The sequence below is a fragment of the Quercus lobata genome, chromosome 3, assembly GCF_001633185.2.
Source record: "Quercus lobata isolate SW786 chromosome 3, ValleyOak3.0 Primary Assembly, whole genome shotgun sequence".
Classification (NCBI taxonomy): domain Eukaryota; kingdom Viridiplantae; phylum Streptophyta; class Magnoliopsida; order Fagales; family Fagaceae; genus Quercus; species Quercus lobata.
Genome location: NC_044906.1, coordinates 9,345,045 through 9,370,787, shown reverse-complemented (window position 1 = coordinate 9,370,787; position 25,743 = coordinate 9,345,045). Strand labels below are relative to the sequence as shown.

The 25,743-nt window shown below is 33.7% G+C and overlaps 3 protein-coding genes, 2 long non-coding RNA genes and 1 other non-coding gene across 6 annotated transcripts; 2 read left to right on the top strand and 4 right to left on the bottom strand.

Annotated features, from left to right (window-relative positions):
* Positions 1-4,061: 4,061 nt before the first annotated feature.
* On the bottom strand, positions 4,062-5,546 carry LOC115982252 (peroxidase 5-like). The gene is made up of 2 exons (XM_031104794.1): positions 5,331-5,546; positions 4,062-4,829 (listed from the first exon to the last, which is right to left on the bottom strand). The coding sequence occupies exons 1-2, from the start codon at positions 5,544-5,546 to the stop codon at positions 4,062-4,064; spliced, it is 984 nt and encodes a 327-aa protein (XP_030960654.1).
* A 4,377-nt stretch (positions 5,547-9,923) lies between these two features.
* Positions 9,924-12,137, bottom strand: LOC115981867. Its single transcript, XR_004089465.1, has 2 exons — positions 11,946-12,137; positions 9,924-10,270 (listed from the first exon to the last, which is right to left on the bottom strand). It is a non-coding gene; the product is annotated as an uncharacterized LOC115981867 (long non-coding RNA).
* A 271-nt stretch (positions 12,138-12,408) lies between these two features.
* LOC115980266 (peroxidase 5-like) lies at positions 12,409-13,095 on the bottom strand. Its single transcript, XM_031102536.1, has one exon. The coding sequence runs from the start codon at positions 13,093-13,095 to the stop codon at positions 12,409-12,411; it is 687 nt and encodes a 228-aa protein (XP_030958396.1).
* Positions 13,096-13,849: 754 nt separating this feature from the next.
* On the top strand, positions 13,850-14,230 carry LOC115982550. The gene is made up of 2 exons (XR_004089650.1): positions 13,850-13,891; positions 14,151-14,230. It is a non-coding gene; the product is annotated as an uncharacterized LOC115982550 (long non-coding RNA).
* Positions 14,231-21,291: 7,061 nt separating this feature from the next.
* On the bottom strand, positions 21,292-23,130 carry LOC115982549 (peroxidase 5-like). Its single transcript, XM_031105176.1, has 2 exons — positions 22,912-23,130; positions 21,292-22,068 (listed from the first exon to the last, which is right to left on the bottom strand). Exons 1-2 carry the CDS (start codon positions 23,128-23,130, stop codon positions 21,292-21,294), a joined length of 996 nt encoding a protein of 331 aa, XP_030961036.1.
* TRNAI-UAU lies at positions 22,465-22,538 on the top strand. Its single transcript has one exon. It is a non-coding gene; the product is annotated as a tRNA-Ile (tRNA).
* Positions 23,131-25,743: the final 2,613 nt, after the last annotated feature.

Here is a 25,743-nt window from a genome sequence, read left to right as displayed (position 1 = left end):
GTACTGAATTGTGATAATGAATTTGTGAGAGTAGTCTTTGGTAGTCACTGTTTTGTCATTTGCGAGTACTGTTAACTGTGATTATGAATTTGTGAGACTAGTCTTTGGCAAGTCATAAGTGACTTTTTTTTTAGACCAATTGACCAAAGTCTTTGGTCTGATTGTTTTGGTTTTATCAAAAAATTTGTCTTTGTCACTTTGTGTGATGTGGCTAATATTAGTAATATATATATATATATATATATATATATATGAACTTGTGAACTTTGTCTTTGTCACTTTGTGTGATGTGGTTAATATTAGTAATATATATAAACTTATGCTTATCTGTTTGTGATTATTTTGGTTTTAGATTTTTTTTTTTTTTTTTGGGTTGAGGAGTCCCTTTTTTTAGTTGGTGTATAGAACTACGAAATATGGAAATAATGAAACTTTCTTTTCTTAAATTTGTAGATCATGAGTAAGTCCACTACATTATTAAATTTTTTCAAAAGAAAAAATATAAATAATTCTGAGGTCATAGCTGATGATGCAAGATTGCCAACCCCTAGCGTTGATGTCCTAGTTTCTGAAAATCTCCAAACAGAAGTTCCAAATGTCACCATTGTCAAAAGTACAGGTTTTGTGCGTGATCCTGGAATGCGTAAGCAAATATGGGAATATGATGCTAATGAATAGGATGAAATTTGACGAGCTTACATTAAGCTTGGTTCATACCAATGTAAACTAGATGAGTACAAGAAAACTAAATTTGGAAGTCATTCTCGTAAATTTAAACATTCATGGTTTGCAATTAAGGCATTTAGTACTTGGCTTGAATATTCACCTAGTAAAGATGTTGTTTTTTGTCTACCATGCTTTCTCTTTGACAAGCCAACTAGGAATTCTAGGACTCATGTATTCACTAAGGACAGATTTCGGAATTAGAAGAAAGTTAATGATGGAAATAATTGTTCCTTTTTAAATCATATGGGGAAAAAACCTAACTCTTTTCATAGAGCTTCCAAGCAAGCCATGACAGATTTGATGAACCAATCTCAACACATACAAAATGTACTTGAAAATTTCAATTCTGATCAAATTGCAAGCAATTGATTGTGGTTGAAGGCCTCAATTGATGTTGTCAAAGTGCTTGCATTTCAAGGACTTGCTTTTAGAGGATGAGATAGAAATTCTGATTCAATTAATTGTGTGAATTTTCTTGAAATATTGGATTTGATGGTATCATATAATGAATATGTTGTAGAAGCGATAGAGAAAGCTCCCAAAAATGCATCTTACAAATCATCAAAAATCCAAAAGGAAATCTTACATGTATTTTCAAATAACGTGAAGAAGGCAATTCGTGAAGAAATTGGTGATGCAAAGTTTTGCCTAATTGTTGATGAAGCTCGTGATGAGTTAATGAAGGAGCAAATGGCTATTGCTATAAGATTTGTACACAAAGATGGTTTTGTTTGAGAACATTTTTTTGGGGTAGTTCATGTCCCCGATACTATGGCATTAACCCTAAAAGATGAAATATATTCTATCTTGTCACATCATAGTCTGGATATTCAAGATATTCGAGGGCAAGGATATGATGGTGCAAGCAATATGTGAGGTGAGTGGAATGGATTAAAAGCTTTGGTTTCAAATGATTGTCCATATGCTTACTACATTCGTTGTTTTGCACATCGCTTGCAATTAGCATTAGTGGCAGCATCAAAAGAAGTTATTCTTGTTCAAAGTTTTTTTAATAGATTATCATCTATTGTCAATGTTGTTGGTGCATCATGCAGCATACTGAGCAACTAAAAAAAGCTTATGCTAATCAAATTGAATATTTTGTTGAAATTGGTGAGCTTGAAACTGGAAGAGAACTTAACCAGATTAGCACATTACAATGGGCTGGAGATCCTCGTTAGGGTTCTCACTCAAGATCAATTTCTAGCTTGGTAAATATATTTAGTCCAACATGTGAAATTTTACTTAAGATCATCAAGGAAGGAAATACTACTTCCCAACGAGAAGCAGCATACTCATGTTATCATGCTTTGATTTCTTTTGAATTTGTGTTCATTTTGCATCTCATGAAAGAAATTATGAAGATCACTGATGCACTTTGTCAAGCTTTGCAGTGTCAGTCTCAAGACATTTTGAATGCGATGAATTTTGTTTCATCCACTAAAGCACTTATTCAAAAATTCAGACATGAAGAGTGGGCTAATTTACTTACCACTGTGAAATCACATTCTGAGGCACATGACATAGATGTCCCAGATATGAATACTCATTATGTTGAGAAAGGAGATCTAGCTCGTTATCAAAAAGATGACTTCAGAATTAAGCATCATTATCGAGTAGATATTTTTTTATGCTGCAATAGATTCTATATTACAAGAATTAAATCATCGGTTTAGTAAGCATGCAATGGAATTGCTTAATCTTAGTTCAGCTCTTGATACTAAAGAGGCACGTGAGTCTTTTAGAAGTATAGACATTTTGTTGTTAGTAAGCAAGTTTTATCCGAAAGACTTCATAGATCAAGAAATGACACTTTTAGAGGCAAAAGTTGATCATTATAAGCACAATGTAGTTCAACATCTGGACTTCAAGAAGCTATCAAGTATTTCTGAGTTATGCCAATGGTTGGTAAAAACCCAAAAATCATTATTTTACCCATTTATTTATAAATTGATTACACTTGTGATTACTCTTCAAATTTCTACTACAACTACAGAGCAAGCATTTTCAGCCATGAATATTATCAAGAATAGGCTTCGCAACAAGATGGAAGATGATTTTCTAATGGACTCTATGATTCTGTACATTGAGAAGGAGATTGCTGCAAAATTTGGTACAAAATCAATCATAGATAACTTTCAAGACTTAAAAGACCGTCGATTCCATTTTGATAAATGTGTTGAAATGTTTAAAAAACACCTATTTTATATGTTATACTTTGTCGACATTTTTATAATATCAAATGTTTAAGAAAAACTTATTTTATATGTAGTATTTTGTTGAATATGAAATAGGTGTTAGTTTTTATTTTCATCAAAAAATTTCTTTTAAGCTTTGGCCCGCCAGGTTTGAATCCTGGTTCCATCCCTGATTATTATAATAATAAGAAAAAATCTATATATAGACAGTACACATCCTCAATATACCTGGATGTCAACTTGTGATTAGCAGTTAGCACATAACTAGTTTACTTTTTCACCAATTGTCAACAGCAGACCTATGTGTAAGTAATAAATTCAATTACAAGTTAATATTTAAGTGTGTTGTAAAATTAGATGTGAATTTGGGTGTGTCTATAGATAGATTGTGATAATAATATCGTTAATTGAATAATATGGTGGTTTCAAGGGTGTTACAATGTTCTTTTTTCTGTAGGTACAATAAATGACATTGTACAGACTGTACAGTACTAGGCCTAGATCCAAGATTTCAACGAAATGACATTGAGCTCTCCCAAATCCCAACCCATCGATTCAGTATACTTGTTATACTCAAATCCTACTTTTTGTAATGCTAACACAGTCACAATGGGCTACTTGGATGATTACATTTAAGTCTCGCTAGAAGTAAGCCTATGGCCATATGTATGTAGGCACAAGCTTGAGCTTTCTCATTAGCGACAAAATCGCAACCTGCTTGGCAAGGGTTTTGCACAAATTAAGCTCCTATTTTTGTGGAGCTTGGAAGAGGTAATGATAAACAATCTTACTCTAAATTAATTTGAGAGTTTAATTTTTGTACTTGAATTTGTGATTTGTTGCTTTTTATAGAACACACCATCACACCAAGATTCGACCTAGTCATCATTTTGGTACACTTTTTAAATAAAAAAAAGTTGTAAAACAATGAACAAAATTTTAGAGTTCCACACATGAATGCTATGCACATTTTGTAACATCCAATGAATACAAGTTTATCCAATTAATTTCTCAACAAAATTTGTTCAAAAACTTACAAAAGAAAGAATTTACATTTGAATCAACATTGACTAATGAATCAATGTAAAAAAAAAATACAAAACAATTTCAATAGTCATACCAATAAACCTATAATATCTAGTTCACAAATCTACAATCTTTCCTGATCTCACCTTGACTTCCTGTAAGCAAATCAATGTAACCCATTTTCACCATAGCTGCTGCAAACTTATTAGCCCATGTTTCACCATGCCTTGCATTATTTCTGACAATTCCAATTGTAGAAGGGCTGCTCAAAAGAGATTGATCAGATGTCAATAAGCCATGGTGTTTCTTCAAATTTGTATAATACTTATTGTCAAGCCTATGTGGTGTAAGTACATCAAGTGGTACTGTTGGATCATCATTGCCACCATTTTGTGGACACTTGGTCTTTAGGTCTCTAGCAAATATGGGATCCATTGAAGAGTCTTGTGGATTTGTTTCATTGAAAGTGTATAATCGCTTTGAGAAAGACGAACAATGTGACCTTCCTATGGAATGTGCACCAGAAAGTGTCACCATTTCATCAAGACTAAGTCCTTTTTGCGCAAATCTTTGTTCGAGTTCCTGAGCATTGAAGGTAGGTGGTGGAAGGTTTAGAATAGGCTCATTTTCACGTGAAATTATTCCATCACGGCGTCCTGATGGAACTTTGTAATTTATGCCTCCAACTTTGTAAGCACTGTCACGAGCAGCAAATGCAATAATGTCTGCACATGAGACTGTTTGTGGGCATTGAGCTTCAAGTGCAGCCTTTGCCTCAAATATCACTTCAAAACCTCTTAAGCTTGGATTGTTGACTGGACTATCTCTCTCGGCTAGATTTCCAGGGGTTGACTCAACTAGGATAGAAGCATCACAACCCTGGCATAGATAAGAACAAAACATGATTCAGCTCTAACAACTTGGTAATTAAGTAACTTTCAAAGCATTCTTCTAGTGGCAAAAAAAGGAGGGTCTACAAATTTAGGTACATGAGTACATCTATACGTGATGATCAACTAGGTTCAATCCCCACCTCTCACTTTGGTTTTCTATTCTTCCAAGTTATATGGTTTTGTATTAATTATTAAGGTGATTCCATCTGTCATTTTAGAAAAATAAAAATAAAATAAAGATTCTATTAAATATAACATGATTAATGGGTCTTAAAAGTGACTTTGAAAAATGCATAAAAAGCTTAACAATATATATATATATATATATATATATATATTAATGGGCCTTTAAAATGACTTTGAAAGTTCTCTTTTTCGATGAATAATTACTTTTAAACATGCATGAGAAGCTTAAGAAAAATGGCAAATTAACAGATTCTACAGAACATATAACAGAGTTAATTGGTGTTGCAAAGAGCTGACATACCCTGACAAAACAATCATGGAAATGCATTCTGATGATGCCAGCTGCTAGGCCAGGGTTCCTTGACACTGCTTTGTTTACAGTGTTTCTCACAATGGTCTCTGCAGAAGGACAAGTTGATTGATAGTAACCCACTTTGAGTGATGGCATTGCCGATGACACTGACACCATTACAGACATAGTAACAAAGAAAGCCAAGTAAATTTCGATGGTTGCCATAGTTACTCGACAACCCAAATAACCCAATACTGTAAAGAATTAATGAATGAATAAGAGACGAGCAAATAAAGAACTTAGATGAAAGTTGAAAGAAGAATATTATAAGCAAGTTGGAGATGGAGATAAAGGTTGATGTTAACCAAGTATATATAGGCAAGAAGATATATAGTAAAGATGAGTGTGGCAGTTTTACTTTGTAAACAAAAACGTGTATAGCTGCATAGAAGAAAAGCTTGAAGCTGTCTATGTTTGAGGGCTTCCATGGTAACTAAGAGGAAACAGTCTACTTTGGCTCATTTCAACAGTTGCTTATTTTACAAGATTTTCCATCCTATTAGCCTATCAGGTTTTGGAGTGGGTGGTCAAGCATGTATCTTCTTTGACTTTTGTGGATGTCAAACTGGCAATGGCCAGATAAAATAACCTACATACTCTTCAAACATACAAATTATGCAGACTAGGTCAGTGAGCGTAATTTTCATCTTATTGGGGTTCTTGTTTAACCATGATATAAATAAAATACAACAGATTCAATCGTACAATAGTAGAATTTATATTTTATAGTATTTATTTTATTTTCTTTTTCTTTTTTAAATATAAATTTCAAATAGACTAAAGAAAGGAAAAATAATAATAATTTTTTTCTTGTCCCATAATATATATATATATATATATATATATATAAAAAGGGTTTAGTGTTTGACAACCATCATAATCATATATTAAAGATTAACTTGATTAGGAAGGAAAAATCATTAATTGCCAGCGGGAACTACCAGGAAAGCGCGTGGTTAAGCAATAAGCATGGCAAGCTAGCTAGGTCTCTCACCTTGACCAAGTAGCTAGCATTTCTGCATTAATGGGAACCCATTTTAGATGAAAATTCAGTTTAGCATGTCATCCAAATGGAAAAAGTCGTGGACTATGTGCATATATAATGACTAATGACTAATGACTAGCTGTAAAATTACAACTAATTTCTTAGTTCAACCACTTGGTGTAACCGTGTTTCTTGCATCTTTCTTCATAATGTTTTTTATTTTTTTTTTCAAAGACAATTATGCATTGGATCATAGTACAATCCAAAAGAAATTTGTACATTGAAAGCTCGAAAATGTGTTAAAACACAAGAGCTGTTTAGACCCCCAAATTAAAGTTACGGCTCAATAGATTTTACTCTAATTTATACTAAGTGCGGAATAGAGTAAATGCGAGCGAATAAACAAATAAACTACTTTAAGCCATATTTAATATAACACATCAGTAATATGAAAGCTAAAAGGGTAGGGAAGAAGAATGCAAATACAAGATAACACGCTAATGTGTTATCGAAGAGGAAACCGAAGTGCTTAGTGTAAAACCTCTCCGCCGCCCTCCAAGCGGTAATCGATCCACTAAACAATTAGTTGAGATACATGGGTTAGTAAGAGACCCTCCAAACCTAATCTATCCAATGCATCTAAGCCCTCCAAGCTCCTACTCCAATAAGGTTTCTCAAAACCGTGTCTTGTCTAGCTTTCCGGATCTCACAATACACCCGATAGCTTCTGCCAAACCTCACCGACTTCTTTTGGCAAATCCCCCAAGCTTCCTAAGCTCCAAAACACTCTCTACACTCTGAAAATTTGTGGGTTGTGTTTAGGTACAAATCTCCTTTTAAGGTATGTCAATGGGAGAGGGAAGGAGAGGCTACAGTGATTTCTCATTAAGGATGAGTAGCTCTCTCTCTAAAAGATGGGTGTGTGTGTGTTGTAGAAAACCTATGTAGGGGTTTTCTCTCTGAATGGACTCTTTTACATTTGTGGATAATGAGAGTATATATAGTATAAGTGAAGGGTAAGAAAGTCACACTTAAAAATCCTCCAAGCAGAGAGTCTTACGAGTATCTCGCGGGAAGGCCTTACCTGCGAAATACTCACGAAATTGATAGTCTGGCACAACTCTTCAACTTCCAGTCATGTGCTTCTCACATGCCCTTTTTGTGGAAACCCTTCTCGCGAGCTAGTCGCGAAATGCACTGATCTCCAATTTATGCTCGATTCTTCACCAACTTAATACTAAACCCAATACAATAAAATCTCACAAAATACAAGGAATAAAATTAAAGCAATTACAACACTTTTTGTCATGAAATAAAGCCAATATAAAACATAGTTGTAAATCACAACTTTACATACACAATGGACCAAATAGGCCAAATTGACCAAATTGACCCAAATAGACCGAAATAGACCAAAGTAGATCAAATAGGTAAAAGTGGACTAAAGTAGACCAAAGTGGACTGAAATAGATCGAATAGACCGAAGGGGACCAAATTGTTCTCCCTAAAAATTAAACAATTTTTAAAAGTAATTTCTATCTCCCTATTTTTATAAATATATAATTTTATTAATTTTTGTGTTTTTGATTGATATAATTCCTTTTTGAAGTGATTCATATTCTTCTAACTATTGTTATTATGCATTACTTCTATATTTTTCTAATTTATTTTGGTACAACTAAAATTCTTAAATTTTAAATCTATTATTCAAATTTCTCATTGACTTAAGGAGATTATCATTATAATCAAAATTTATCTTATAATTACAATTAATATTACTCAAATAATTCATATTACTCTCAACCTAAACTTTTCTTTTCTCATTTTTAAGTAAGTGTACCAAAATTGGTTGAATGGACCAAAGTTGACTGAATCAACTGGAAGTGGACTAATATGGACCAAATTGGACCGAATAAAACAAATTGAACTGGAGTGGACCAAATGGACATATGGACCGAATAGAACAAAATAGACCAAATAAACCGAATTGGACCAAAGTGGATTGAAGTGGACCAAATGGACCGAATAGACCTAAAGGGACAGAATTGTTCTCCCAAAAAATTAAACAATTTTTAATAGTAATTTCTATCTCTCTATTTTACAAATATATAATTTTTTTATTGATATTATTCCTTTTATAACTTACATTTATATTATATTTTCTATGTTAATAAAATATTTTCTTTTTTTATATTAATTTAAAATTTTGGAATTAATTTTTTCTTCAATATTTTATCTTAATTTTACTCCCCTAACCAAAATCCTGGCTCCACCACCAAAAGAAAAAGCGATGAACAGTTACCTTACATTTTAGACAAATCTGTATCTTATAAAATAACATATTTGGTTAGTGATTCAAATATCAAACCAGTTGAATTGATTGTTCACAATCAAAAAATGACTATAGCCTAAGCGTATTGTGTTCTGTGTTGTATATCTATGTATGGTGTTTATATTACGTGATTATCATTGATAACAAGAAAGTATCTCATGAGACCATTTCCTACAAGATTTTTTCCACTTCTAACAGGTATTTGATAGGATATTTTCGGTCATGTTAATCAACTCTATTAGTTATATAAAAAATAAAACAGAGTTGTATTGTAGTCATTATTCTTGATTAATGCAAATCACTTAGCTTTTTTTGCTAATGTCATTTGGACATATTAAAAGTATAAATAAATAATTAAATAAATTAAATACTGGGTCTATGGCCTTAAAAATCGGGTTAGAAAAGTCCCTTTGATAGCCTTGAATGGGGATTAATTCTAGGTGCTAATTTTCTTTAAATTTTCTAGCCACCTTAAAAAGTTAATTATGAGTTATATATATAACTTCACCCGAAATCTCAAGTTGAAAGAAAGCTTAACCTCAAATTACTTACTTAAAACTTAAAATTATACCATGTAAAATGATAATTTTTTTTCAAACTTAAATCATTATCTTTTGGGCAATTTTCATTTTAATTAAACTATCTTTGCATTGGCGAAAATCAATATCAGTTAGGTTTCATCTACTTCATTGTTGGCACCGGCAACCCATTGGCATTGCCCAATAGGTTCAGTTACTTGAGCTAAAACTATTATTTCATTAGAACAGGACTTGTTTTGCTGAAGGGAGAGTCAATGAGATAAGGCATATTGCTGTCTCAATCAAACTGTAAAGACAAACTAGTTGTGCATATTGCTTCAAAAGTTTTCAAATTGGACTATTGAACATCATTTAGAGTATAAACACCAAAATTTCACCAACCACGGTTTTAAAGCAACAAATCTGAGGCGTTTTTAAAGACACAAATAAGAGATTCACATTACATGCTACGTTGCAAGCCCTTTTGGAAATCATCAAGTATATTCTTTTATATATATATTTTTTTTGAAAGAATTATCTTCTTACAAAAACAAGAAACTTTGACAAAGTAAATTTACAGTTGAATCAACAACGAAACAATGAAAAAAATGAACATTAGAGTACAGACATTTCCCCTATCACGCCCCAAACCCCAAAGGGTCTAAAGCATGAGAGAGACGTCTCAAGTACCAGTAAATTTTTTTTTCTTTTTGACAATTCAATCCACATAATTATTATCAAGTGCCAACAACAAGAATTATCATAATCATCCCATAGAATATACCTTCAGAGTAAGTCATAGCTCTAAGCATTAATTACAAGGACCATAGGCCACAAAAGAATAGAGGTCTGAAAATAACAATTACATAACAACAGCTTGTCCCATTAGTGGAAATACAGTCATAACCACTATAATATACAAAAGAATGAGTCAAGCCTAGTCTAAGATGTACACCATCTAATAAATCCATTACACAAAAATTCAGCCTCCATCAATAGTTAGTCTAACTACTATTAGCCACCAAAAAGCTGTCTCAAAAGATTGTTGCCTACTCTGAAAAGTTATAAAAATAATAGAATGAGACAAAGCCCAGTAAGTAGCACAATAATGGGGGTGGGGGAAATGTAAGTTTCATCTTCAATAATAATAATATGACAAGAATGATTACATAATGAAGTACAAAGTTTCTCAAAGTAAATACCTTGAAACTATATACCATAATCTGTGAGTATCAACAGTATAATTTCTAAAACCATAATATCTAACATAAGATAAATTATCACAAATCTACCACACTACCACATAGACCGGTCAGGGGATCCACCCATTCACAACTAGCATGATATTATCCTCTCTGGTATGTAGACTCTTGGCCCCATGGACGGCAGCCTCACCCATACCCTCAAGGTTTTTCTCTCCCCCTATGGGCAACAGAGAGAGCGCGTCAAATAGGACCTCTCTTGCATGTGGTCTTTTGGCCCCATGGACAGCAGTTTCACCCACACACAATCAAGGAACCTCTTCCCCCCATGGACAGCAGGGAAGAACGCGTCATCCAAAGTGAAAGGGCACTGACCTAGATTTGATTCCATTGTCACAAAGACTACGGAAACCAAATCGGGTGATCACCGGGAAATCACACATGGCATAGGGCTAAAATCACATAAACTCACAGGTTACCTTACTTTGAAACACATAGTTCATATCCAAATAGTTTCAGAAAACCTTAAATAATCTAACTTCTACAAAGTTTGTAAGGTTTTCAAACTTCATTCTTGTCAAAAGATTTTCTAACAATTTCTCAAATAATACAAGACAATATAAGCATCTTTAACTTTTCAATACACCATAAAATCAATGATTTTCTTATCAAAGATTAAATAAAAGATGCTCATTTTTCCATATTAACAATTCATGCATTTCCCCAAATGTAATATCAAATATGATGCATTTTTCATATATAGTAGGGGTCACAACACAATACTTTTAAGAAAGCATATATCCACATATATCATTTTCCCAAAATGTGTTTGACTCAAAGACAATATTTATAAAATATGGTTATTTTTCAAAAATACCCATTAAAAAGCTACTTACCTTGCAACCGCAAAATCCTAATTCTCCAAGCTCCAAGGGAAGATTAGCTAGAACCTAAACAATGTCAAGCAAATCTATCACAATGAGCACAAAGCTTGAAATTGTATCTAACTACAAATTAGGAATTGCCAAGTAAGAACTCAATTAGGCAAGCCTAGTATTCAACCTCACATGTAATGTATTCTACTTCCAAAATTTCTCAAAACACTTTAATTTGCAAGGCATAGACTCCCATTTATACTCATAAATCTTTCAAGGTGTCATATCTAACATCAAAACCTCCACACTTTACAAGTGCTTCCCACAAGATTTTTATAACATCATCAAGTGACCCATGACACCAAAATCATAATTTTCTCCAAGACAAACAATTTAAATCTTTAACTAGCCCCAAATAATCAATAAAAATTATATTCATCATCTATCACATATTCTAACTCAAAACCTCTAAATTTTCACCACAACAAGCCTTAGATAACCATCATTGTAAAAATCACGAACTCACTCATCAAATACATCCACCAAGACCAAAATCCATACATATAAACACATGAATATCATTTCCAAAGCTTGAGTAAAATAACCTCAAACAAGAACATAATACTCATCAAAAAAAGATTTGAACTTTTACCTCAAATAAAATAATGAAGATGCTTTGGAGTTCCTAAGTATTTTTCCGGTGATCTTGCCGGAAAAATGATGGTTAGATAGTGTATTTTGGAGTGGAGTCTGGCGGGTGAGTGCGTGTGTGTTTCAACAAAATGAAAAGAAAAGAGAGAAAATGAAAGAAAGAAAGAAAGAAAGAAAGGAGAGAGCCGGCCAAAGAGAGAAGAGATGTGGGTGAAATTGAGTGGATGAGAATGATGGGTAGTGGGGTTAGGTGGGGGCACACGTGTCCACAAAATGCTGACTTACCTTTTTTTTTTTTTTTTTTTTTTTTTCAAACTCACGGGATGTTACATCCCCACGCTGCACGCCAAAGTACACAAAATAATCTAATTGACAACCCAGCAATTCTTCCTGACCTCAGCCTGCCTTCCTGTGAGAACATCAATGGAACCCATTTTCACCATAGCTGCTGCAAACTTGCTAGCCTAAGCTGCATCATTTCTTGCATGGTACCTCACAATCCCCACCGTTGCGGGGCTGCTCAAAAGAGTTTGATCGGAGGTCAACAAGCCATGGTGATTCATCAAATCTTTGTAGTACTTATTATCAAGTTTGTTTGGTGTAAGAACATCCAGTGGCACTGTAGGATCACCACCATTTCCAGAACTTAATTGTGGGGGACACTTAGCTTTCAAGTCTCTAGCAAATTTGGGGTCCATTGAAGGGTCTTGTGGATGTGTTGCATTGAAAGTGTATAGATATTTTGAGAAAGAAGAACAATGTGACACACCTATAGAATGTGCCCCAAAAAGTGTCACCATTTCATCAAGACTAAAGCCTTTTCGTGCAAAGTTTTCTTCGAGCTGCTTGGCATCAAAGAAAGGAGGGGGAAGGTTTTGGGTAGGCTCATCTTCATGTGACACCCAGCCATTACGACGACCTGATGGCACTTTGTAGTTTATGTCTCCAACTTTGTATGCACTGTCACGAGCAGCAAATGCAATAATGTCTGCACATGAGACAGTTTGGGGGCATTGAGCTTCTAGTTCAGCCTTTGCCTCATCGATCACTTCAAAGCCTCGCAAACTAGGATTGTTGGCTATATTTTCCTTCTCTGCTGGGTTTCCAGGAGTTGAATCAAGTAAAACAGAGGCATCACAACCCTGAAACATATAGCATGAAAATTATGATTAAGTCCAATCGATGACAATGAGGGAATTATTTTCTTCTTGTTTTAGGAGAATTTATTTTCATTAGCTTACTGGATTTAAGAACTATGTTGGATAAAAGAACAATACACCTTAAAAAAAATAATACTTCAAAAAGTTGTACCAAAAAAAAAAAGAAGAAGAAGAAGAAGAAGAAAGAAAGTCAATCTAGTTTAGTTTGTCTAGAAAAATCCTGATAGACATTTAAAATGAAGCTAAAAATATCTGCGTTTTGTGTCAGTTTAATTTGTCTAGATTGAAATATAGTCATTAACACCCACCAATTACAATAAAACCATTATCCACCATTCACAAAGAATGACATTAATGTGTATTAGTATCAAATTGGAAAAGTGGCACAGATAATATCATGAAATGTTTTTCATGCAACGGTCCCGTAGCTCAGTTGGTTAGAGCGTTGGTCTTATGATCCGAAGGTCGCGGTTTCTTCAAGCCCCGCCGGGACCAATATTCCAATGATTTTGTTGGTGTCAATGTCAATACTAGCCAAAAAAAGCTTCTGGATTCTCTCCGTCACACCTAGAAGCTAAAACAAATTGCTTCTTATATCCAATTTCAGACATATCTAAGCCAAAGCTAAACTCTTAAGAAAATAACACCATGGCTGATGCGTTTTTTGGGTACCCCTTCAGGCGCTTCTTCTTGAGCCCTACGATCTTCCGTTAATGGTCAGGATCGACAGCCCTCATGGACTGGTTCGAATCCCCTAATGCCCACATCTACAAGATCAACGTTCCAGGTAACACCACTGGACTCTCTCATTTTATTTGGGTACTAAGGATAATTGAATCGTTGTTATTCATATATTCTCTCAATCTTTTAATTCTCTTTGCTTTTTAATTTTTCAATTTCAATTTTCAACTGGGTTTTTCTTATTTTGCAATTGTCTCACCTTTTTGAGAGGAAAATTTTTGTGAGTTTGTAAGAGTTGTCAATTTTTTTCAAATGGGTTTTGCTCAAATTATGGATTTGGACTAAGCGAATTTGTGTGTGAATAGGTTACAGCAAAGATAACATAAAGGTGCAAATAGAGGATGGTAACGTTTTGCACATAAAAGGAGAAGGTGGGAAAGAGGAGCAGCACAATGCAAAAGACACTGTTTGGCTTGTAGATGAGATTTGAGATGAAGGGAATGGTTGATGTTAAGTTCATATTTATAGGTAAAAGGAAAGAAGAAGATTATGCCCGCTGCTTTTACTTTTTGTATACCGAAACGTACGTGTGTTAATTACTTACAGTTGCAGCAAGCAAAGAAGTGAAGCTTTAAGCTGTCTAAGTTTGAACAGTTCCATATACAGTGGTACACTCCCTTCGCCTCCTTGCTTGGTTTGACTTCTCATTTTGCAGGCCTGGTACAGAAAAGTACTGGTTTTATTTTTTATTTTTTATTTTTTATTTTTTTCTGACTTTCAAAGATGTCAAGTGGCAATGAAGAATGAAGATTTGGTCATGACTGAAAATCTCCATGACAAATTCTCATATTGGATCATGAAATGAATTTTATATTACCTTTTTTTAGGGGTATACTTTGACAATTCAGTTCTTGCATCAGCGTTTTATATTACATTTTAAATGAATATATTGAAGAAGTCTATTTGCATGTAGTAGGATATGAATTGAAGTATCCGATTCAGCAGGGAAAACATATGAAGTAATCAAGCTAGCTTTATAATTTTTGAAAGGGAAAATCTAATCAACACTTTTTTTTTTTCCTCTTTATTCAATTTTAAAGAAGGAAAATGGATTCTAAATTCTAACACAAAGATACATCATAAACTCTGCTCTAAAAATTGATTCAATTTTTACACAACTTTTAAGTAGTCGTGGTGGTAAAAATATGGTAAGTCCATATAAAAGTAAATGTTCACCACTCCATCAAATTGTGACAAAAATTACTAATTTTGAACCCTTAAAATCTCCATAAGAAACACCAAAAAAATACTAATTTTGAACTACAAGCCTCTTACCTTTTAAAATATTACTTTAGTTCAAGTCCTTAGACAACCACCTTAAAGGGGTAATGGATAAAGTAATTAATTAACAAAAAGACAATTAAATATGGTAAGTATGATTGAAGACCAAACAGACAAGTTTGACCAAGTCATGCATTGTAGCTACTTGTTCAATCTTGTAAGGTTGAATTTAATCAACCATGTGTTGGCTTTATTCCATGACAAATTTGCTTGTAATATAGCACTTAGAAACCTTGTATTTAGGTGGGAATCATGTAAGGGTAGTGTGTGAGAGAGTGTGAAGAAATGCTCAAGACAGTGCAGTGAAGTAGAGACTCGCGGCTAGGAATCGCGGGTGGCTCGCGGCTTGCAAGCCGCCAAAAGTTGCTCACGTGCAGAGCATGCAGGGGAGCTGAACAGTCACGCCACCTGGAGCACTACACGACAAAAATCCAGACTGGCCATTAAGTTAGCTCGCGACTTGAACTCGCGACTCAGTCAAGTCGCGAGGTCAAGTCGCCAGCCAGCCCTATTTTTGGAAAAACTGACTCTTCGTATTCCATTATCACACCAGTATAAATACCCCTCATTCCCACAAGATATGGGTGGCTATTCAGAAAGAAAAACCCTAAGAGAAGTTTCTTCAAAACACCCACCCAATTAGAGAGAGCTACTATTTCTTAGAGGGAAACCTTTGTAGTCTCTTCTCATTCCCTCTCTCATTGTCATACCTATTGAGAGGAGATTTCTATCCAAACACTACCCACACCCATTTAGAGTGTAGAGTGTTTTTGGAGCTTTGGGAAGCATTGGAAGATGCCAAGGATGGCGGATGCTACGGTCTAGTAGCGAAATCCGGTAAGCTAGAAAAGAAAAAGGTTCGGCGCAACCTCGTTGGAGCAAGAAGCTTGGAGGGCTTAGGTACATCGGGTAGATTAGGCTTGGAGGGTCTATTGCTGTTCATGTATCCCAACTACATTTTCTAGTGGATTATTGACCGCTTGGAGGGCGGCGGAGAGGTTTTACGCCGAGGGCTTCGGTTTCCTCTTCGATAACACATCGTGTGTTGTCCTTGTGTTTGCATCTCTCTTCCTTTTATCTTTGCCTTTTATTTTCTGCTGTGGATGTGATTTATAATTGGCTTAGATTGATTTCCAATTCTGTTTATACCTTATGTTCATTTTCCGCACACTAGTTGTTTGTCATAAAGCTTGAATTGGTTATTTTGTATTTGGGGGTCTAAACGTTCAAGGATGTTTATACACGTTTTTGAACTTTCAAATCTCCATGTATCAAATCCCACAGAAATATGACCTTCCAAGAAATTCAATCGATTAAAAAACTACTTGTTCATGGAATGCCTTTAACAACTAGCTGCTTAAACTGTAAAATAAGGCACTGGACAAAAAAATCAGTAACGCGTTTGCTTTGTTAATTGTATCTTGTATAACATCAGCACCATAATAGTGATACTATTCTCTCCCTTGGCCTCCCTCCTTGATTTGAATTCTAATTTAAATGTTTTCCTAACTTGTGCGTGAGGTTTAGAAATTTGTTTTCTTTTTCACTTTCAAAGATGTCAACTGGCAATGATGATCATGCCTGAAAAAGCTACTTGAGAAATTCTCATCTAGGGTCGCCCAAAGAACAAAAAACGAATAAATAAATTAATGTCTTCATTCTGAAAAAAAAAAAAAAAGGTTTTGTCGTCTATAAAATGAGTTCCTTGCTAATTTTTAAATAAAAAAATCAGAGGATAAAGCTTGAGAGGTCTCAAAGGCATTAGGATCCTCACAACACTTCCTCTAATGATTTAGTTATAACCCAAACTAAATCCCATCAAGATCTTAAGATAGCATTAGGCAGTAGGTGTCAAATAATTGTTCGTAAATCAAACTCAGTTGATGCTTGAAGTCTTGGAAGTAGCTCGTGGAAGGTATTTAGAATAGAAGAGTCCAAGCGGCCTAAAACCGATTATGTGGTCATCTCAGTAAGTCATTTTTAGATGAGAATTCAGGTTTGAATGTCATCCAAAAGGAAAAAAAGTCACTTCTTTGCCTGATTCTTCTAATATAAATAACAAGTTCTTTGCCTGATGAAAATGGCTTACAAGTCCCAGCTTTGATTTCGTGTACAAAGGCATAATGACTAATGACTACTTTGGTGTAACCGTGTTTCTTGCATCTTTCTTCATAATAGTTTTTTATTTCCCAGACAATTATGCATTGGATTATAGACAATCCATTAGAAATTTGTACACAATAGACCAAATAGATCGAAATGGACTAAATTGGACCGAATAGACCAAAATGAAATTAATGGACCGACATGTACAGAATTGGACCAAATAGACCCCAGGGGCCTGAATTTCTCTCTCTAAAAATTAAACAATTTTTAAAAGTAATTTATATCTCTTTATTTTTACAAATATATAATTTTATTAATTTTTGTGTTTTTGATTGATATTATTCCTTTTTGAAGTGGTTCATATTTTTCTTAGTTCTAACTATTATTGTTATGCATTACTCCTATATTTTTCTAATTTATTTTGGTACAAATAAAATTTATAAGTTTTAAATTTGTTGTTAAAATTTCTCATTCACTTGAGGAAATTATCATGATAATCAAAACTTATCTTATAATAACAATTGATATTACTCAAATAATTCATATTACTCAAATAATTCATATTACTCTAAATCTAAACTTGTCTTTTCTCATTCTTAAGTGAGTGGACTGAAATATGCTAAATGGACTGAAGTTGAATGGATTGAACAGAAGTGGACCAACATGGACTAAATTGGACTGAATAAACCAAATTGAACTAAAGTGAACCAAATGGACCGAATTAGACTAAATTAGACAGAACTAGACTAAACAGACCGAATTTTATCAAATTGGACGGAAGTGGAAAAAATAGACCAAAAGATAGTAGAAGACTGAATAGAAGCAAATGGACCAAGTTGGACTAAAGTGAACCGAATAGACAGAGAGGACCGAATTGACCAAAATAAACTGAATTGGACCAAATTAGACAGGATTAGAAATTTTAAAATTATTTTTCTTCCAATTTTTTAAATTAAAATTTTGAATTAATGACTGTAAAATATTTTCCAGAATTTTTTTATAAAAAAAAAAAATTAAATGAAGTTGACAGAGATAAAATAAAATAAAACGAATCACAAAACACAAATCATAACTTACATTTATATTATATTTTCTATGTTAATCAAATATTTTATTTTTATATTAATTTAAAATTTTGAAATTAATTTTTTCTTCATTATTTTATCTTAATTTTACTCCCCTAATCAAAATCCTGGCTCCACAACCAAAAGATAAAGCGATGAACAGTTACCTTACCTTTTAGACAAATCTATATCTAATATATTAACGTATTAAAATAACATATTTGGTTAGAGATTCAAATGTAAAACCAGTTGATTTGATGAAAACATGAATTGATTGTTCATGATCAAAAACGACTATGGCTAAGCTTATTGTGATCTGTGTTGTATATATATGTAGGGTGTTTATAGAGTTTTAATTTCCAAATTGCTCTATCTTTGAGTTTTATAGAGTTTTCAAGGCTAAATATTTTCCAAATTTCTCTTGGAAGAAAAATCTTCCTCTAGTTCTTTTGTTTGGAAGAGTATTTTACGCTCAAGAAAACTTATAGCTAAAGAGTCTAAATGGCAAATTGGTGATGGGAAGACTACCCGGATTTTCTATGATTCTTGGCTATTAGACTCAACTGATGGCAAAGTAACTTCCCCCCTAATTTTATCTCACCCGAAGCTACTGTTGATGTTCTCATTGATTCACATACAGGGTGGTGGAATACAAATTAATCTTACCGTTCTTTGTTTCTATCCTCCTGAGGCCAAAATGGCCAAATACCACTGTTTATAGAGATATATATCAATTTATCACTATTTTGGAAATATGTAGGGATCTATCACTTTTTAGATACTTGAGTTTGGGGAAATCAAGTTTTCTATGGTACTCGAGTTCCTTGAAAAAGCAGCCTTCAAAGTTGTCGAAAATTTTTTAATAGAACTCAAAGTTCATAGAACTTGAGAACCATGGAAAACTCGAGTTCTCCAAACTCGAGTACCCAAAAAATGCTACATCACTACATATTTCTAAAAGAATGATAGATTGATATAAATTTCGGTAAACAATGCTATTGTGCCATTTTGGCCATCCTCCTGAAGCTCAACTCATAAAATCAATACGTCTGCTCAATCCCACAACCCAATATCCTCATTTGGCCCGAAGCAAATTCGGGAAACTATTCTATCAAAACTGATTACAAAGCTTTGCAGGAAAAGCCAACTCTGTCCGCAGATGAAATTGAAGCTTCTGAAGAAAAACAAAAGGTTTTGGAAAGGCATTTGGAAACTGAAAACTCCGGGGAAGATTAAACACTTTCTATGGAAATCGTATACAAACTCTCTACACACTAGAGAGAATCTGCTGAAGAGAACCATTCTCCACGATCCACTGTGTCATCTCTGTGCAAAGGAACCTGAAAATGTGTTACATGCTCTGGACAGCAAAGTTTCAAGGGGTCGAAGCACAGTCAAGAAAAAATGGAGCCCTCCAGTTCTAGACTCTTTCAAGACAAACTTCGACGGAGCAATGTTCAACGAATCAGATGATGTGGGCATTGTTGTGGTTATCCTTAATTCTGCAGGTAAGGTTATGGCTGCTTTGTCAGAAAAAATAGAAGAGCCGCCTTCTGTGATGACATGTGAGCTTTTGGCAGCTAGACGAGCGGTGCAATTTACAATTGAAATGGGATTCCGGCTGTCTTCTTTTGAAGGTGATTCAGAGACGGTAATAAACTCCTTGCGTAAGGGTGGTATGAAAAAACCTCAAGTGGGTCACATTATTAAAGACACTATGTTTTTGGCTAGCTTTCTCCGGAGCTTTTGTTTCTCTCATATTGTTAGTAAGGTAATGCAATTGCACATGCTTTAGCCTAGAGAACAAAGCTTTCCTTTTTATTAATAGTCTGGATGGAGTCTGTTCCATCAGATTTAGACTCTTTTGTTTTGGCTAGCTGATTGAGTAATAAAACTGAACTTGCATTGTTCTCAATAAATTGAAAAAATGTAGGGTGTTTATATCACGTGACTATCACTGATAACAGCAACTATTTGTTAGGATATTTTCGTTTATGTTAATCAACTCTATTAGTTATATATAAAAACAGAGTGTTCTATTGTAATCATTATTCTTGATTAATGACAATTGCTTAGCTTTTCTTGCTAATGGCATTTGGACATTAAAAGTATAAATAAATTAAAGTCTGGGTTTATGGTCTTAAAAATCGGGTTAGAAAAAGCCTTAATGATAGTCTTGAATGGGGATTCAGTCAGAAAGTGCTAATATTCTTTAAATTTTCTATCCACCTTAAAAAGTTAATTATGAGTTATATAACTTCATCCACAATCTCAAGTTGAGAGAAAGCTTAACCTTAAATTACTTACTTAAAGCTTAAAATTATACCATGTAAATGATAAATTTTTTTTTTTCAAACTGAAATCATTATCTTTTGGGAAATTTTCATTTTAACTCAACTATCTTTGCATTGGCAAAAATTAATACCAGTTAGGTTTCATCTACTACAATGTTGGCACCAGCAACCCATTGGCATTACCCAATAGGTTAAATTACTTGGGCTAAAACTCTTATTTCTTTAGAACAGGACTTGTTTTGCTGAAGGGAGAGTCAATGAGTTAAGGCATTCACATGCTGATGCTATAGAAAATTAGAAAATTAGACACTGTGTTACTGTCTCAATCAAACTGTAAAGACAAACTAGTTGTGCATATTGCTTCAAAAGTTTTCAAATTTGACTATTGAACATCATTTAGAATATAAATACAAAAATTTTCACTAACAACCGTGGTTATAAAGCAACAAATCAGAGTTGTTTTTAAAGACTCAAATAAGAGATTGACATTATATGCTACGTTGCAAGCCCTTTTAGAAATCAAAAAGTATATTATATATATTTTTTGAAAGAATTATCTTCTTACAAAAACAAGAAACTTTCACAAAGTAAATTTACACTTGAATCAACAATGAAACAATGAAAAAAATGAACATTAGAGTACAGACATTTCCCCACCCTGCACGCCAAAGTACATAAAATAATCTGATTACAAAATAATCTTAATTGACAACCCTGCAATTCTTCCTGACCTCACCCAGCCTTCCTGTGAGAACATCAATGGAACCCATTTTCACCATAGCTGCTGCAAACTTGTTAGCCCAAGCTGCATCATTTCTTGCATGGTTCCTCACAATCCCCACCGTTGCAGGGCTGCTCAAAAGAGTTTGATCAGAGGTCAACAAGCCATGGTGATTCATCAAATCTTTGTAATACTTATTATCAAGTTTGTTTGGTGTAAGAACATCCAGTGGCACTGTAGGATCACCACCATTTCCAGAACTTAATTGTGGGGGACACTTAGCTTTCAAGTCTCTAGCAAATTTGGGGTCCATTGAAGGGTCTTGTGGGTGTGTTGCATTGAAAGTGTATAGCCGCTTTGAGAAAGAAGAACAATGTGACACGCCTATAGAATGTGCCCCAGAAAGTGTCACCATTTCATCAAGACTAAGGCCTTTTCGTGCAAAGTTTTCCTCTAGTTGCTTGGCATCAAAGAAAGGAGGGGGAAGGTTTTGGGTAGGCTCATCTTCACGTGACACCTGACCATCACGACGACCCGATATCACTTTGTAATTTATGCCTCCAACTTTGTAGGCACTGTCACGAGCAGCAAATGCTATAATGTCTGCACATGAAACAGTTTTAGGGCATTGAGCTTCTAGTTCAGCCTTTGCTTCATCAATCACTTCAAAGCCTCGCAAACTTGGATTGTTGGCTATATTTTCCTTCTCTGCTGGGTTCCCAGGAGTTGAATCAAGTAGAACAGAAGCATCACAACCCTGAAACATATAGCACGAAATATATGATTAGGTCCAATTGATGACAATGAGAGTATTATTTTCTTCTTGTTTAGGAGAATTTATTTTCATTAGCTTACTGGATTTAAAAACTAAGTTGGATAAAAGAACAATACACCTTTAAAAAAAAGAAGGCTATAGCAAGTTCAGTCAATCTAGTTTAGTTTGTCTAAAAAAATCTTGATAGACATTTAAAATGAAGCTAAAAAAATCTATGTTTTGTGTCCGTTTAATTTGTCTAGATTGAAATGTAGTAATTAATATCTACCAATTACACTACAACCATTATCCACCATTCAAAAAGAATGACATTAATGTGTATTAGTATCAGATTGGAAAAGTGGCACAGATAATATCATGAATTATTTTTCATGCAACGGTCCCGTAGCTCAGTTGGTTAGAGCGTTGATCTTATGAGCCGAAGGTCGCGGGTTCGAGCCCCGCCGGGACCAATACTCTAATGATTTTGTTGGTGTCAATGTCATGGCTAGCCAAAAAAGTTAATAAATTTGAAGTCATCATGTTTTTGGTACACGTCATATCTATATAGGTTAATAATGTGATATTTTAAGAAAAAGTTTTGCTTTCAAACCCAAAAAAGTAAATAAATTTGGAACAAATAAGCTCTTGATGGACATTGTATATTGGTATTTCTATATATTGTTTGTACTGTGATATTCTAAGATAAGGTTTTGCTTTTAATACATACAAAAGTCATCATGCTAATTAAGGATGTTATAAATGCTTTTTCTGGAGAGAATGGTGAATTTGATTTTATAAAATACTAAAAATATAGTGGAAAATGAGGGTGAGAAGAAGCTATACCCTAACAAAACAGTCATGGAAATGCATTCTGATTAGGCCAGCAGCTATGCCAGGATTCCTTGACACAGCTTTGTTCACAGCTTTTCTCACAATTGCTTCTGCAGAAGGACAACTTGTCTTATAAAAGCCCACTTTGAGTGATGCTGATGAGACAGAAGCCATGGTACATATGCTAATTAGAAAGAAAACCAAGCACAAGTGTAGTGTTGCCATCTTCATTGTACAACCCAAAAGACCTTAATTTGTGTGAAGCAAAGAAAGAGTAAGGAACAATAAACAAGGTAGTTAAGAACAAAGCAAGAAATGGATTGTGTGCTACAAAGAAATTACAATAATGTGAGAGAAAGATAGTGAAATGAGGTGATTGAGATTTGAGATGCAGGGAATGGTTGATGTTAAGTTCATATTTATAGGTAGAGGATTGAAGAAGATTATGCCGGCTGCTTTTACTTTTTGTATACCAAAACGTGTGTTAATTACTTACAGTTGCTGCAAGCAAAGAAGTGAAGCTTGAAGCTGTCTAAGTTTGAACAGCTCCATATAGAGAGTTACACTCCCTTGGCCTCCTTGCATGGTTTGAATTCTCATTTGGAAGGCCAGGTTCAGAAAAGTATTTGTTTTTTTTCTTTTTATTTTATTTTTAATCTGACTTTCTAAGATGTCAAGTGGCAATGAAGAATGAAGAATGAAGATTATGGTCATGACTGAAAATCTCCATGACAAATATTCTCATCTTTAAAATGAGTTCCCTCCTAAACGGCACACATTTAGGGGTATGCTTAACAATTTAGTTTCATACATCAATATTTTATATTACAGTCTAAATGGACATATTCAAAAAGTCTATTTGCATGTTGTAAAATAAAAATTAAAGTAACCAATTACGTAGGAAAAAGATATGAAGTAATCGAGCTAGTTTTGTATTTTTTTTTTTTTTTTAATTTATAAAGAGAGTGTGTAGGTAAAGATATAACTTGTGTGTCATAATTTTTAAGTAATTGTGATGGAGAAAATGTGATGAATTCACATAAAAATGATTATCCACCGCTCCATCAAGTTGTGCTGTAGTAGAATAACTTTTTTCGTAAAATGGTATTTCATATTATATTACAAATAAAAATAAATAAATAAAAACTCTTGACTTTTAAAATGTTACTTTAGTATGATTGAAGCCACCTTAAAAATGAATAAATAAAGTAATTAACAAATGGACAAAAATGATAAGTGTAATTGAAGACCAAACAGACAAGTTTGACCAAGTCATTCATTCTAGCTAGCTGTCTTGGCTAAGTAACACATGTATCAAATCCCACAGAAACATGACCTTCCCAGAAATTTAATCGAATAAAAAACTATTTGCTCATGAAATGCCTGTTACCAACTAGCTGCAGACACTATAATAAAACAAGGCAGTCTAAGCAAAATCAGTAACGCGTTTGTGCTCTGTATAACATTAGCACCATATATAGTGATACTTTTCTCATTCATAAAAAAATAAAATAAAAATAGTGATACTTTTCTCTCCCTTGGCCTCCATCCTTCATTTGAATTCTAATCTGAATGGGTTCTTTTAAATTGTAGATGAGGTTTAGACTTTCTTATCTTTTACCTTTTCATTTTCAAAGATATCAACTGGCAATGATGATCATGTCTGAAAAAGCTACTTGAGAAATTCTCATGTAGGGTCCCCAAATAACAAAAAACAAACAAATAATAAATAATTTTTTTCATTCTGAAGGGAAAATACAAGTTGGGATTTGTCTGTATAAAATGAGTTCCTTGCTTAATTTCTAAATAAAAAAGGAGGGGTTACAATTGAGAAACCAATAATGATTGAGAGGTCTCAAAAGTATTAGGAACCTCACAACGCTTCCTCTAGTGATTTAGTTATAACCTAAACTAAATCCCACCAAGATCTTAAGAAGCATTCGGTAATGGGTGTCGAATAATTGTTGGTAAATCAAACTGGTTGCTCTCTAGGATTTGAATGAACCTTTAAACTTTTGTTATACTAGACCACTTATAATGGTCGTGCATGGAGATATAGTTGGAAATTTAGTTTCATCATCAATACTAATACCTAAATTGATCGATTTAATGAATTTATTTGCATATGGTAAAAAATTTAGTATGCTAGTACCTCAATGAATTTATTTGTATATAGTAAAGAATTTAACGTATTAGATCCCATTTAAGATGACACTTAGCACAAATTAACCATAAAGTTATCTTCAAAAAAGAAAATTCATGCACAAAGGCATAATGACAAGCTGCAAAAAAAAACAAAAACAAAAAACAAAAAACAAAACAAAACAACTAGTAGGTTGGTTCAAACACTCAACATTTCTTTCACCTTCCAGTCAAAAAACAAAACGTTTCTGTCACCTTGCTTCATAATGTGGCTTTTTAGTTTTTTCCCCCATTTGACAAGCACACACGGGATCATAGCACAATCCAGGTAAATTAAATTCACCAAGCAGCCTATGACTGGTCATCTTTGCTTCGAGTAGAAGGTAATCTTTAGATAAATATTCATCTAAAAACAATCTTCATTTAGAAGAAAAAGGCAATGGCCAATTCTCGATTGTGTTGAAAAGAAACCTTAGGAGAATATAACTATAACATATTTGCATCCCAAACCCAATAGGTTACAGGGACTAATACTACAAAGAGATAAGATTCACGAAGTTCCTTCGAGTAAAAAGTAAAATTTTGATTTGAAATATTCTTGAAATGAAATTCTTCAGTTGGAAGAACTATGCAAGTAACTAAATCTACGTTGAGTTGGAAAGAAACCAGGTTAAATTATTAAATTCATCATTTTCTAATAGT